The sequence below is a fragment of the Euprymna scolopes genome, chromosome 34 (genome assembly GCF_053919585.1).
Source record: "Euprymna scolopes isolate OS-2025 chromosome 34, ASM5391958v1, whole genome shotgun sequence".
Taxonomy (NCBI): domain Eukaryota; kingdom Metazoa; phylum Mollusca; class Cephalopoda; order Sepiida; family Sepiolidae; genus Euprymna; species Euprymna scolopes.
In genome coordinates, this window is record NC_136515.1 from 19698729 (window position 1) to 19715280 (window position 16552).

Below are 16552 nucleotides of genomic sequence, written 5' to 3' on the forward strand. Positions count from 1 at the left end.
GTACAGCATAAAGGTTTTTCTGTATTTTTTTTTAAATAAGTGTAACTTTAAAAATTAAAAATGTTGAAACTTGAAGGTACAAACATTTAAATTTCTTCAGATGTTTTAAGTAACCTTTGCTTGAAAAAAAAAAAAAAAAAAAAAAAAAAATGTATATTGTTCAATTAAACTTATTGTTTAAATAATTTGCTCACTTTATTAAAAAACTAGCGGGGGTACCCGGCGTTGCCCGAGTGTTTGTTTCCAGGACGGGGGGGGGGGAAGTTTTAAAAAATGTTATGGTAGGTAAGTAGGAAGGATCAAACCCGGAGTCATGAGTAAAAGTAGGAAAATAAAGTGTGAAAAAAAAAAACGAAAAAAAAAAAACAAAAAAAAAACATCTGCAACGTTAACAGTTCGGCCACCAAGAAAAGTCCATTCCAGTTGTTTAGGAAAAAAAAAAAAAAAAAAAAAACGACTATGGTAGGTCGGCGCGAACGTGAAAATATAATGTGAATTGTCCAGCATGCTAATCACTACGCCACAGAGCACTGCAGCTTAGTTTAGTGATTTTAAATAACTTCACATGAAAGAACTACGAAGCCAAACCGGTGTTCTCTTCTCAACTGTTCCTTGTCAACGATCCCCAAACGGTGTTAAGTGGTGGCAGGGGGAGGAGGAATTTATTAGAGAGAAAATATTTTACCACTTCCATTGATCTTAACCGATTTTGGCCGTGACTTCTCGGCAGAAAAAGTATAGAAATCTAAGATTATCGAGGAATTTGAGAAATAATGAGCCTATAACACACCTCAGATATTGTTCTGCCGTTTGTGCATATTATATTTGCATGAAATATCTTGATTTTTAATCCTATTAATGTCAAAATCAGACGGGAAAAAATGAGTTCATTTTATTTATATAGAGATAAAGGTTGAAAAGACATTTTTCACTCGGTAATGAGCTTTTGAAGATCAGTAGAAAAAAAACAATCGCCAAAATATAAGCATTATATCATTTCTAGTTGCCACTTGGAAAAAAAAAAAAAAATCACTTGCAAATGCGACTATTTCATTTGCAATGTAAAGCCCTGTTATATCAGGCAATGTCAATATATGCAAACTTTTTTTTTTTTTTTTTTACTACTTAGCTGAACATATATACTGTCAAGTAATTGTATTTTTGAGATGAGGTGTTTTCATTTATTGAGATTGTCGGACTGACTTCCTCATCGTGGTTGTTATAGTCACAACGTTTCGGCCAAAACATTGTGACTTTAACAACCAAGATGAGGACGTCAGTCTGACAATCTCAATAAATATATACTGTCTTTTATACAGTGAATTTGAAAATAATGTTTTCTATATAAATAAAGCAGTAGATGTACGCATATGTGTGTATACATATTTAACCAATAAACTCCTAAACTACTGGTCACATAACACTGAAATTAACAGGAAACAGTAATTATACACCAAAGATGGTTTATAACTAGGGCTATGACAACAGCATATTCTTTTCCTTGTTCTGATTCTCAGATATATATCCATTGATATCTTATGTTTTTATGTAGTAATGTAGTTCTTAGTTGATCAATTGTGTCTGTGTCGGATATATACTCGAGAGTCAAAATAATGAAATGAATATGCTGTTGTCAGCCCTATTTATTAACAAGTAAAATCTTTGAATGGGTTAGTAACGCCTAGAGAAATTAATAATTTGAAATGCAAAATGTTCATTTCAGCTTGCCGACATTTGTATTATTTTGAGCATGCATAAAACTAATCATAGTTAAAAGTGGTTTAACTTTATAACTTTCTTATCTATTGCATTAGCTCAAATGGTAGCGAACACAGCTGAAACGCTAAATGTTTTGATTTCAAATGTAGCTGATGGCACACAAGTCCTTTTTTTTAAACTTTTGAAATCAGTACTACATATATAGTCTTGGAAGTTTTTTTAACCTTGAAAACTAAAAAAAAATATTTTTAATGTTTAATTTATTTTGTTGGGAAATTATTTTGTTAGTAAATCATTTAATTTTCTGCAAACACTGAATCAAGTTGCTTTCTCAAATGCACAATAGTCCTTTTAAGGATCATCAGTTGTTTACCATGAAACACCGTTTTCAGGATTTACTGTTAGTGATCTGGCAAGGCCACAGGGGAGACAATCCAAGTAAAGAAAAACTTTAGACAAAACTCATCCCGAAGCAGCAAAACTGAAGCTAGCCTGTCGGGACACACACTAACTAACACACACACACAGGCAAATTTGGGCGTATTTTATTGGTTTGAAAATTTAGGTTCTTTTTTACCAATTGTCATAAAATTTTAACCACAGAATAGTATCATAATCTTCAAAAAGTCTACAAATTTTCATGTAGTTTCGTCTCATAGAACCAAAGACATGAGCATTTCAATATTCAATTTGGCTAAGAGTATACACACACACACACACACACACAACCTTTCTTGGCAATTTTAAAAGTTCAAAATCTCAGCAACTATTGATCAGAATTTAAAAATGAAGGCTTATTCGAAAGCTAATGACCTGAATTGTGTAGTGGGCTATGTGACATTTGACCTTAAGGTCGCATATTAAGAGGATCATCAAGAGCTTAGTTTTGGCACTTTTTTACAGCCATAAAATGTTTTGGTTAAGGTGCAGTATCTTTCCACCCTCAAAAAATCCTTTAAAATTACCATTATTAAAAGTTTCCGAGAGTTCTGAAAATGAAAATAAGGTTTAAAATTCCAGGAAATGAGTAGTTTCCATAATATGAAGAAATTATAGTTTCAAAAAGTGGGAGATCACTTTTCTGTATTAATTTAACATAAAATGAGCACCCACTTTATGGACACATTTTAGGAGAGGGGGGGGGGGGAATTGTAGCCTGAGATACCCCCCCCCCCAAAGTTTTCTATAGGTTGTCAGATGTGTTGAAGACTAATCTTGCATTTAAATTTTCTGCAAATCTGTATTTTTCCAGTTATTAAGTAAAAATATGTGCGCTTAGCGTACAACAATGGTCACCATTTATAACAAAGAATAATATTGCTTAATACACAGAAAAATACTTATTTACAGAAAATTTAAATGCAATGTTTTCAGCAAACCTATAGAAAGCAAGTTTTTAAAGTATGTTTTATGTTGATCTACCAGGTCACACTTAGCAAACCAAATAAACACCACCCCTAAATAAAAAAAAGAAAAACAGACCCCCGCTCCCCCAAAAAGGTGGCTATAAAATGGGTGTTCATTTTATGTTAAATTATTATACAAAAGTGATCCCCCACTTTGAAACTAAATTTCTTCATATCGTGGAAATTACTAGTTTCCTGGAATTTTAAACGTCATTTTCGTTTTCAGCATCCTCTAAAACCTATAATAGTGGCAATTTTAAGTATTTTTTTTTAGGGTGGAAATACTGTACCTTTACCAATGTTTCAATCATAGTCATTTGTTTTCCTAGTTTTGCATAGGAATTACAAAATATCTGATATTGCCCCAAAATTTCTCGTCTTGATACAGGGGAGACTAAAACTTGCTGCGATTGTTTCAAATGATCTGAAACAACAGCAACGGGAGACTTGATTCCAAATGTTTCTCATGTTATATCGCCCCTCTTTGATTTTCATACATAAAATAAATTTCACACTGTATAAGGATTATTTAATACTGGAACTATTTATAATCATACCCTATTCCCAAAAGAGGGGAGATAGAATATATGAGAAATATTTGGAATCAAGTCTCCCCTTGCTGTTATTTAAGATCATCTGAAACCATAGCAGCAAGTTTTAGTCTCCCCTCCATCAAGGCAGAGGTTTTGGGGAGATATATATATATATATATATAAATAAATAAAATGGTTGTGTAGAGTGGTTTCCTAGATGTAAATCCAATGAAACCCACATGATTATTAAAGAGCGCTCAATGGACAGAGCTGGTGCATAGTCTATTTATTATACAAACATCATTGGTTACATATGTGCATACATGTTCCAGTGAAATCTCAATTCAAAGAGACTACCTCATCAGACCAAAAATGGGTCGATATTGAAACGTGTATATATATATATATATATATATTGCTGTTATCATTGGCAGAACTCAGATACGAGTAGACATTTTGCTCATTAGGATTGAGCCAGCCCCAGTTACAAAGTGTTTTAGGTGATCCACGAGGCACAAGTTTGTATCGCACACACTTCAGATGTCACCATCTGCTGTGGCAAACAGGTGCTTGACATACAGGTTCAGGAAGGCATCTTGCAGCAGGTTGCCAGTACACCATTACATATAGTATCGTCTTGTCGCCTACCCACCAGGCAAGTTTATTCATGGGGTGCACCTCCACCATCAAATTAAACGTGCCTCCAGATATCAACCTGGAAATTTCTATGATTTGATGCGGTACATACATTGCCTAGCTTTCTCAAATGGTCACCCATCTGGTAGTGGCCAGGCTCAACGTTTCTTAACTTCGGTGATCCAGTAAGAACTGTTTCAATTTGGAATACAATACAGAAATAAACCAGTGAAACCGTATTCTTTACGATTTTGAAGATAGCAACAAAAAATAAATAAAAGAATATCACAAAATGGCTAAAAAGCATTTTAAAATAAAATTAGTGACTTATCTCTATATAAATAAAATTAACTCATTTTTTCCCGTCTGATTTTGACATTAATAGGATTAAAAATCAAGATATTTCATGCAAATATAATATGCACAAACGGCAGAACAATATCTGAGGTGTGTTATAGGCTCATTATTTCTCAAATTCCTCGATAATCTTAGATTTCTATACTTTTTCTGCTGAGAAGTCACGGCCAAAATCGGTTAAGATCAATGGAAGTGGTAAAATATTTTCTCTCTAATAAATTCCTCCTCCCCCTGCCACCACTTAACACCGTTTGGGGATCGTTCACAAGGAACAGTTGAGAAGAGAACACCGGTTTGGCTTCGTAGTTCTTTCATGTGAAGTTATTTAAAATCACTAAACTAAGCTGCAGTGCTCTGTGGCGTAGTGGTTAGCGTGCTGGACAATTCACATTATATTTTCACGTTCGCGCCGACCTACCGTAGTCGTTTTTTTTTTTTTCCTAAACAACTGGAATGGACTTTTCTTGGTGGCCGAACTGTTAACGTTGCAGATGTTTTTTTTTTGTTTTTTTTCACACTTTATTTTCCTACTTTTACTCATGACTCCGGGTTTGATCCTTCCTACTTACCTACCATAACATTTTTAACCCCCCCCCCCCGTCCCGGAAACAAACACTCGGGCAACGCCGGGTACCCCCGCTAGTTTAAAATAAAATAAATAAAAATAATAAAGCAGAACTTGTCACTCTGCACAAAGAACTTAAAGTGCTCAAAACTCATAGAAAATGAGAATTTATTAGTGAACCAAACATCTTGGGAGAGTAAATTTAATTCCAATGATAGAACATAAATACTCTGGATGGGGAGAAAAAAAAAAATTCAAAATGATTAACACGTGAATACTACAGACAATCAGGGAAGATTGTAAGTAAGAAATAATTTAGTATTTATATTTGCAGGTACTTACATTTGTTTTCCATTTTGTCCAGTGCCATCTAGAGGAAAAAAAAAAAAAAAAAAAAAAAAAAAAAAAAAAAATCAATGTTAGTTTCAAAAAAAAAAAAAAAAAAAAAAAAGAATGGTTCTTATCTAGAATAGTACATAAATGTTTTTTTTTTTTTTTTTAATAAAGAAAATCATTTTTTTCTTATGCTTTTAATAGTAAATTGTAGTTATTACATAGCTTATTTTGATCTCAGTAGTTTGAATTGAGTCATTTTGTCCTTATTTATCAAATACGATGTCCTACTCCGCCATAAAATTTGATTACACTAATTAATTTACATTATTTTTGGAATATGATATTTTCATCCCATAACGGTCACATCTATATATATAAAAGCGAAAATGTGTGTATGTATTTTGGCTTTTTGTGTATGTCCAAGAAAGGCTTTTTTCAGAGAAGCGCTTGGTCGGCTCACAACTTCTTAAAACTTTTTATATCACATAAATCATAATATCTCCGAGTTAATGGAGCTCGCCTGGCTATTTAATTTGCTCGACTACAGGAAGATAAATATTCAACAGTTTTCGCTCGCCGCATGTGGATTAGGCTTTTTCCTATAATAAAAGCGACACTAATTCTGGCGGTATTTTTCTGGTCGCCATCGCTGGAAATGTCCGAAAGCAATCAGCTTTGATCAATGTGGAAATATTTTCCTTATATCAGACAATTGCTATTCAAATTGGACAAAGGGGAACTGGTCCCCCCCCCTCTCCCTCAACATCTTGGGAAAATAAAAATAAAAACACCGCAGTCAAAGTTGACCTCACTAAGTCATTAAAACGTGCACCTGCAAATTCTAAGTAATTAAATAAATTCAAACGCATTTCCGATAGTATGTTGTGGTGGCCCAATGGTTAACATCACGTTTTTTTTTTTCACACTTTAATTTCTAACTTCGCCTCAAGGGTTCGAGTTCGATCCTCATACTCAACTACCAAAAGTTCTCTCATGACAAGTTCACTTCTACGCATGTGCAAATGATGCCGGAACATGATTTAGTTTAAATATTAAAAAAAACAAACCAATTTCGTCAACGTCATCTTAACTCACTTGATTAAAGGTCAGCGTCACTATCTAAAGGTTGTAAGTTCGGATTGTGGTGTGAGGTGTCTTTTTTCTTTTTTCGATTTAAATTTTAATATTGAAATAGGGTTATTTAAGCCATTTTTCACGGTCTATGTTTTTTTTGGTTAAGTTTTAACGTTCATTTTTGTGTTTTTCTTCCATCACATTCGCGTTTTCTTTTTTTGTTTTTCTGATTTTTACATTTAACATTGTTCGTTTTCCTTACGTTAGTTTTTTTTTTTATTTTTTTAAGTTTTAACATTTTTTTTTTATATATAATATTTAAACAAATAAAAAATATTTAATAATTTAATATTTAAAAATATTTACTTTGCTTATTCTTATGTTTTGATTACCCCTCCCCCCCGATAGTACATCATAAAACTTAAAAATTATAATTTTGACATGACAGGTATGTAATAGCGTTTTACCTGAACTGTATTTGTTGTAAAACAATATACTGCACAAGCACTAAAGTTTTTATAATCCTAACAGTATTCACACTTTCTCAAAGAGAGGAGGAGGAAGATTTAATATAGTGACAAGTGTTTTAGATGGAAAATGAAACACCACTATAAAACGCGGCACAATTGTGACTTAACAAGATGTATCAACCCTATTACATCAAAAGTTGAAATCACCTGATATTCCTGCAGACACTTTGGGGTCAACACCACCTAAACCTTTAGAAGCCACTTGTGTAGTTGGAATGCTGCCAGTTATGGACGTCGGTGCCGCTGATAAGAAACTTGTCCCAAACCCTGTGCTACTACTTCCAAGAGTTGGCGCTAAAAATAAAAAAAAAATTTAAAAAAAAAAAAAAAAGGGGAAAACATTAACGTTACCAAATAAGAACTCAAAATTTATCAAAACAAACACTTATTTCATGACCACATAACGGAATTCAATTTACCTGTGACCCATTGGGTCCTTTGAGTTATTTTCAATAGCAATTGTTACTCTGTAAATTCAACTTTTCTTTCCTGGGTCCTGCTAAATATGTAAGCACGCTTTATTTTAGATCCAACACAGTATTAAATAATTAAAAATACATTTAAATCACAAAAAAGTAACCTAATATTGGAAACAGAAACAAGCGTGTGATCACTGATTAACACTGATAAACAAATGTCACTGAAATCATAGGCAACAAAGTGTTTGGCAAAAATGTACAGTAGCTTATGTTACAGACTTAGTGTATCATTAAGGTAAGTGTATGTAGTTCCAACTATAGATGAAAAAAGGACAGTGTATATTATTCAATTGGAATTCATTATTGAGATGAGTATTATTTTATTAATTTATTTATTGCGGACTATTATCCTCATCTTAGTTGTTTTTTCATGACATTTCGGCCAACTATTCCTCTGGCCTTCGTCAGGTGGTAACCGCGACGGGATAGAAACTCCGAATCTCCTAACTGCATTCTCAGCAATTACTGCCATCCACGGTTCCAGGTGAGAATTGTCTGAAGAGAGCGGTTTCAAGCCTACCCAAAGCCGGCCAGAGGCTTACTTGGCCAAAACGTGGCGAGACGACAATAACTATGGATGGCAGTAATTGCTGAGAATGCAGTTAGGAGATTCGGAGTTCCTATCCAGTCGCGGTTACCATGTCAGAAGGCCAGAGGAATAGTTGGCCGTAACGTTGTGAAACAACTTTTTTTTTTACAAAAGAGGCCGTTCAAGGAAAAGGGTTAAAGAGTATACAGTAGAAATTGGACAATATAGTAATCGTTAGTAATGGAAATTCGGTAAATTTTTTAACTTGCATAGAACGGCTCATCAAAAACTTGTTTACGTTAGACTTGAAGACAACCATATTGTAGTCAGCTGGAAAGCAGCGACACGGAAGACAATTCCACAGGCGTGCAGTTCTAAGGAAGAAGCTTTGTTCATGGAATCTATGATTAGGTTTAGGCACAGATAAAGAGTGGGGGAAATTATTGATAGTGTTTTCTGCTAGACGGGTGTTTCTTGTGAAAGTTTTGCGAGGGGGCCATAGATTGAAGCTCAGTTGAGCACGTGCCATGAAAATAACGATAAAGCAGAGACAAACTTGCAATATCTCTTCCGTGAGAAAGAGGTTACAGGGAAGAGAAAAGGACATCCCCTACGAGGCTACGAAGTCTATTTTGAACTCATCTAAGTCCTTTCTAGCATCTGTTGTTTTGCTTCTTTCATTTTACTATATGAACGCATACCCTTGACGTTATTTTCACGTTGCCTACGCACAGTTCAAACATTTCAAAATACAACCGCTAGATACAACACGCGGCTCTTTACAAACAGACTTTTCTTTCTCAAACTTTACAACATGGCAAAGAGGGGAAGAAAAAAAAAAAAAAAAAGAAACAAAACCACACACTGAAGATGGTTGGTTGTTTTTTGTTTTTTTTTATGGCATATCAACCCTTTTCGGGTTATTTAATGTCAAATCCAAAGATTTTGAAGAAAACTATTTTAATAGAATATATTTGTTGTTTTCAAGTTGGTTTCTATAGTTGGGACCCTAACAGGTACTACCACTCCGGGTCAGAATGGACCTGGGAGCAATGGTAATTAAAGGGTGGCTCCACACTCCCCAAAAGCCCGCAAGCTGGGGCCTCACCACTGTATATAGTTTAAGGTCATATCCAGGACCACTGAAAATGGAGTATATCTCTGAAATATATTTGTGATAAATTTTAAACAAGTAAAATATTTATTTTCTTGATATTATATTGTGATTTGGCTTTCAAGCACACTTGATGCGCATTTCATTTTATTCAAATTGAAACGTTTCTACATGAACTCATACCCTTGACGTATATGTGACTTAAGATTTTCATTGAAGATTTAAAAAAATATGTTCAATAAAAAAGAATGCGTTATTGGCAAAATGATGTGTAATTCGAGTATTTAGTTTTGCATCTGTTTCTTAAAACACGTTTTTAATTTCTTTAAAATATTATTTAGAAAATATAAATCAACTTACAATTATGTGTAAACTGGAATTTTTTTTTTTTTTTTTTTTTCAGTTTATGTGTGACAATGACGGATTAGAAAAACAAAACAAAAAAAAAAAAACGACTGATATGCGATGAAAACATATTTCAAAATTCAGATGGTGGACAAGGCAACAGAAGTAAAAAAAAAAAAAAAAAAAAAGAAGAAAAAAATTTGTAGAAAGAACACAATGTAAACAGTGTTAATGGTTCGTAAAAGGTTGTAAAAGAAAACGGATTGATAAGAAATAGTCATGGTTCTTTGTAAAATACAATTTATTGAATTATTTTCGACTATAGACATTACGCGGAATCTGGCAAAAAACACAATCTAGGTCATAATGCAACCACTATTTATCACATTTTGTTTGGTAGGATGGTTGTTTTAAAGTATATCTACAACTTGGGGCTTATTTAATGCGGAATCTATAATTTTAGAGAAAGATTTTGTGCTTTATGTTCTTTATATCTTCAGATAATCATTCAGGGTTTAGGGTTAGCTTAGTTGTATTTAACAGGAAACACGACAATTAGAAGAACAAAAATATAAAAATGTGGATTTATAAGACCAAAAAATCCAACCTTGATTACCCTTTGGGATCTGTGGCGCAGTGGATAGAGATGCGGAATATCTATAATTCCAGGTGAGTATTGTCTGGCGGTAGCAGGTTCAATCCCACCCAAAGCCGGTCAAAGGATTAGATGGCCAAACCGTGGTGAGATGACAATTATTGAAGGAGGCAGTAATTGCTGTGGATGTAGTTTGAGGATTTTATATTTCTATCCCGTCGCAGTTAACCTGACGAAGGCGGGAGGAATAATTGACCGAAACGTCATGAAAACAACTAGAAAATGGGGATAATAGTCCAAATAATTAAATAAAAAATTTGTTTTTGATTTTGCAAAAAATAATTTAGTTTTGGAAAACAAAACAAAAAAAACATCAATGTTTGGTGCATTTTTGGTTAGGAAATCTGTACTTTCAAACAGCTTGATTTGGTAGCACCAGACGTCTAAACAGGTATTACAACTGCGGGCCAAAGAGGACCTGGTAACTAAGGGGTCACTACACACAACCCCAACATGTGGCCTCATCACTGAATGTCTTAAGGTCATACCCAGGATCTATTACACTTTGATCTTATTCGAAAATTTTCATAAACTACAATATATCTTTGAAGACATTCTACTTGCATAACGCCGAATAGCAATTACGTTTCTGACTTTTTGATTAATTAAATTAATATTACTTGGATTATACGGACTACTGTTCTCATCTTGAATGTGCTTCTTAACATTTAGGCCGATGTAACCTCTGACTTTCTTTATTTAAAATTATATTGTTGGATTAAAAAAAATTTTTTTTAAATACTGGTACTCTATAATGGTAAATAGTAAGATTGTACATCTAAAATCAAAAATAGGTTTAAGGCTAAAAAAATTCAGACCATGGTGTAATAAAGTACTTTGTATAAATTCAGTTGTAAGTTGCAACTTTTCTAAGGTTTAATTCTCAGTGCGGGCGACACTCAAATTACAATTGCGAATTACTTAGGACTTCTACCCAATCAAATTACAATTGCGAATTACTTAGGACTTCTACCCAATCAAATTACAATTGCGAATTACTTAGGACTTCTACCCAATCAAATTACAATTGCGAATTACTTAGGACTTCTACCCAATCAAATTACAATTGCGAATTACTTAGGACTTCTACCCAATCAAATTACAATTGCGAATTACTTAGGACTTCTACCCAATCAAATTACAATTGCGAATTACTTAGGACTTCTACCCAATCAAATTACAATTGCGAATTACTTAGGACTTCTACCCAATCAAATTACAATTGCGAATTACTTAGGACTTCTACCCAATCATGGCTTATGAACAAGAGTATGATACCCTGTGGATTAAATTCTGTGCAGATTTCAGAGTTCCACAAGATAATCTAAAGGAGGCCAGAGGTACTATTAATTGAAAACCTGAAAATAAGATTTAAATAAACTAAATACAAATCATCCTTATCAAAAATACAGATTCCATGTAAATGCGGAGTACAAAGTTTAGAAGAAAAACACTAATACAGTAAGCCCAGGAGTCCGGCCAGGGACCCTCTCAAACCCCAGGAGTCCGGCCAGGGACCCTCTCAAAGCCCAGAAGTCCGGCCAGGGACCCTCTCAAAGCCCAGGAGTCTGGCCAGGGACCCTCTCAAAGCCCAGGAGTCCGGCCAGGAACCTTCTCAAAGTGGAACTCTCAATTTTTGGAATTCTAATAAATTGAAGTTAATCTTTAGACCGTCTGACACTGCAACTCTGGTACCAATTTCAAATTCTGTTAGTTCTATGGAACCACCTTCACTAGTGCTGTTGGCAACATTCATGTGGTCTCACACATAAGTACATGATTCTAGAAAGAACTGAGAAAAAAATCCTAACAGAATCGAATCTGTCAAAATAGTCATACGATACAGTTTCATATGATATTTGGTTTAGTCACACCCTTCGATGACACCCAGTTGACTTCCTCCATGCACCACCAGACTGGAAGAAATGATGTGGCCAATTGAAAACCTAGCTCAGAACGATAAAGCAGGATGCCGAGTTGATTCTGGGCCCTTATTTTTATGGGATCCGTTGCTGGAACCATGAACGGCTTGCACACATAATGGACACAGCCTTGGATCGCCAGGCTTGGTCAGCCAGTGTTAGAGACATGGTGAACGTGTTGTAAACAGCTGGTCCAATCGACTCAAGATGAATGGTGCAACTATTACTTTATAATATTTACACTTTAGCTCAATATCTTTTTATTGGAATTCTTTGAGAGGAGTAATTTGTATATTTATTTGTGGATTGTTATCCTCATCTTCCTTGTTTCACCCCGTTTCGGCCAACTCATCCGCTGGCCTTCATGTGATTAACCGTGACCGGATAGGAATGCCGAGTCTTATAACTTTATCCCCAGTAATTACTGCCTTCCATAGTTGTTGTCTCTCATCACGTTTGGACCAACTAATCCTCTGTAACCGCTATTTTAAAACATTGCTCACCGGGAACCACAGAGAGTCCACGCCTCTATCTACTGCATCACAGATCCTAAAAGGCTGGTTTTCCATCATCGGGTTTGTACCAAATACTATTATATATATATATTTTTTTTTTTTTTTTTTACATTGGAATCATTTGAAATTAGTAATTTTTGTAATCATTTTTTTTTTTTTTTTTGTGGACTATTATTCTCACCTTCACAGTTGCTGTTGTTGCACCCCATTTCGGCCAACTCATCCTCTGGCCTCCTTCAGGTGATTAACCACGAAGGGATAGGAATGGGGAGTCTTGTAATAGTATCACCAGTAATTACTGCCTTTCATATTTGTTATCTTACCATGTTTTGGCAAACTGGTCTGCTTTTTGGTTAGGACTGAAACCGCTATCTTCAGACAATGCTCACCTGGAACCGTAGCAACGCAACACCTCTCTCCACTGCGTCATGGGCACCAAACAACAACTATGGAAGACAGTAATTACTGGGGATATAGTTACAAGACTCAGCATTCCTATCCCTTCACAGTTAATAACCTGAAGAAGACCAGAGGATGAGTTGACCGAAACGCGGTGAAACAACAACAGCAACTATAAAGACAAGTTTATCGGAATAGAAAAGACAGGAATTAAACACATCATAGTTGCTGCCATACAGCAATTGAACATCCATAAGTCTACCTACTTCTTCACTTAGAATTAGAAATAAAATAAAACATTATATGATTGGATTTGTTGCAATATTTTTGACAATTTTATTGGGTATAATCAAAGATTATTGTCCAATTTCTACTGTACACTCTTTAACCCTTATCCTAGAGTGGCCTCTTGGCCTTGATAAGTGAGGATGCATATATATATATATATATATATATATAAAATAAAATAAAAAAATTAAAAAAAAATGATTTGGACAATTACATTTATAGCCAGGGGTGATAAAAATGAACCAATCAGATACCAGAATTGCTGTATAAAATATATTGAATCTCTTTGAAGTTCTCAGTTATAGCTTTTTGATTTGACATGAGAAGGGTGTCACTGCTGATCCTGACTGGATTAATACTATCATTCTTTTCAAATGGCTCTCATCTTCAGGAGGCCTCTAGTTTTGACAAGCTTCTTGGCTTGACCATTACTCCTGATCTTAAATGGAACAAGTACATCAAATCTGTTGCCAAGGCCGCTGGAAAAATGGTGGGATCTTTCTATCGATCCGGTAGATATCTCACTGCTGATGCTATTCTCTATCTATATAAGAGCCAGGTACGTCCAAGGATGGAATACTGTTGCCACATCTGGGCAGGAGCTGCTAGAAAGGACTTGGCCTGCCTTGATAGAGTTCAAAATAGACTTCGTAGCCTCGTAGGAGATGTCCTTTTCTCTTCCTTGCAACCTCTATCTCACAGAAGAGATGTTGCGAGTTTGTCTCTGATGTATCGTTATTTTCATGGAAAGTGTTCGACTGAGCTTCAATCTATGGTCCCCCCTCGCCAAACTTTCACAAGAAACACCCGTCTAGCTGTAAACACTATCAATAATTCCCCCACTCTTTATCTATGCCTAAACCTAAACGTAGATTCCATGAACAAAGCTTCTTTCTTAGAACTGCACGCCTGTGGAATTGTCTTCCGTTTTGCTGCTTTCCGGCTGACTATAATATGGTCGTCTTTAAGTCTAACGTAAATAAGTTCTTGATGAGCCGTTCCATATAAGTTATCAAATTTACCAAATTTTCATTACTAATGATTACTATATTGTCAAATTTCTACTGTACACTCTTTAACCCTTATCCTTGAGTGGCCTCTTGGCCTTGATAATGTGGTGATGCCTATGTAAAAAAAAAAAAAAAAAAAAAAAAAAAAAAAAAATCAAAGCTTCTCTTCATTATGTTGATGCTATTTTTTTTTGTTTAGGACAACTACATTTACTATTCGTAATTAGATAATTTTCTTTTCTTTACGATAGAATTATTTCTTTCGCCATCTCTTTTTTGGATCATTTTTCTATTACAAAAACAGATCTCTACTGAAGAGGAGTAAACAATTTAAAAAAAAAAAAAAAAAAAATACAAACCAGTTGTCGTCTTTGAAAAAGAAAATCCGCTAAATGATGAAGTTGTCGTCGTCGTTATTGTTCCCAAGCTACTAGTAGTTTGCGGTCCAAATGAAAAGTTCGAAGTCAATCCAGTGTTAGCTGTTGGAGCCACACTGCTTTGTGGTTTAAAACCCAAAAGTCCACCAGTTGAAGCTTGGGTAGATGGTGTGCCAAACGTTGGCGCAGATGATGCCGGTGTACTACCAAATGAAAATCCTGTACTTCCAGTTGCTGTCGGGGCTGCAGCAGCAGGGGTTGTACTTGTGGCAGTTGATGTTCCAAACATCGATCCACCACGGTTTGCTGTAGCGGCTGCATTTCCTAATGAAAAGCCACTTGCAGCTGGTGCGGTTGTGTTCCCTAATGAAAAGCCGCTACTTGGAGTTGCGGCTGGTGTATTCCCAAATGAAAACCCACCGCTTGGGGTTGCAGCTGGTGTGCTGCCAAATGAAAATCCGCCACTTGGGGCTGGGGCTGCGGCTGGTGTTGCTGTATTACCAAATGAAAATGTCCCAGTTGAAGGTGCTGTTGCAGGTTTTGCAGCCGTCTGATTGCCAAATGATAATCCGCCAGCTGAAGGAGTTGTGCTCGTATTTGCAGCACCAAAAGAAAAACCACCTAGGAGAAAAACAAAATAATAAGTTATGTTGGATTCTATAAATAAAACTAGCAGGCCACTTGGTGTTGCCTGGTTATAAAATCTATTTAATTTAGTATTACAAGTTGATTTTTTCCTTTTTAGATAATTACTATTTTATCAACTTGCATGAAAAGAGCTATGTAAAAGATGCTTACAACCATTTGAATTATGCAAATACCACCAGTAGTTCAAAAGTTATGAGAATTTCAAGTGCCAAAACTTATGCTTTTCCGTGGACATTTTTCTTTAGAAAAAGTGGGCTAAATTACGGACCTCAACATTAAGAAATTCGGTAATTTTGCTACCATTTATTTATTTTTCAAGCTATTCTCATGAAACTTGGCACTCTTATGTAAAATCGTGTGCTCTTTCTGATTATGCAGTCAAATCTGATGAATCTTTACCATAATCCATGAATTATAAATTAAGCTGTACAAATTTCAATTTTTTTTTTAAACTGGCACATGGTATCATACAGTGGGTGTCTATTCATGAACAAAACTAAGTATTATAGTGGTATTTAAATATAGCGTTATTGAGAGTTGACAGGTATAGACATTCAAATTTCTTCAGATGTTTTTTTTTTTTTAAACAGCCTTCATTAAAAAAAAAAATGTTGCTCTATTAAAACTTTAATTGTTTAAATAATTCAATTTTGTTCGTTTTATTAAAAAATAAAAAAAAGGTTGAAAAGATACTTTTTACTCGATAATGAGCTTTGGAAGATTACCTGCGGGGGGGGGGGGAAACAAAAAAACAATTGATAAAAGACAAGCATTTTATTATTTCTAGTCACCCACATGGAAAAAAAAATCATTCGCAAATGTGACCATTTCACTCACAGCGTAAAGCTCTGTCCATGTAAATTTTGTATTTATTAATACAGAGCTAATTCTCTATTAATTATTATCCTGTATTGTTACATGAAAGTAAATGTCAATAAGATATATTAGATAAGTGAAAATGACATTAGGAAAAGGTTAGAATCGAACCCTGTAGGCAAGTGTTAAAGATAATAGATAATGGAATGTTAGAAATTAAGTCCATTGTTAATTCTATTAGAAATAGTTAAATATTGTTAATTCTATTAGAAATAGTTAAATATTGTTAATTCTATTAG

At 34.6% G+C, this 16552-nt stretch overlaps 1 protein-coding gene across 3 annotated transcripts in view; it reads right to left on the minus strand.

Annotated features, from left to right (window-relative positions):
* LOC145259110 (nucleoporin p58/p45-like) overlaps nt 1–16552 on the minus strand; it is a 123336-nt gene that overhangs the window by 94349 nt on the left and 12435 nt on the right. For all 3 annotated transcript variants that reach the window (XM_080116774.1, XM_080116776.1, XM_080116775.1), the window contains exons 3-5: nt 14772–15410; nt 7304–7450; nt 5559–5586 (exon numbers count right to left, since the gene is read on the minus strand). In XM_080116774.1, the coding sequence (XP_079972900.1) occupies nt 5559–5586; nt 7304–7450; nt 14772–15410 (814 nt within the window). The remainder of the gene's footprint in view (nt 1–5558; nt 5587–7303; nt 7451–14771; nt 15411–16552) is intronic.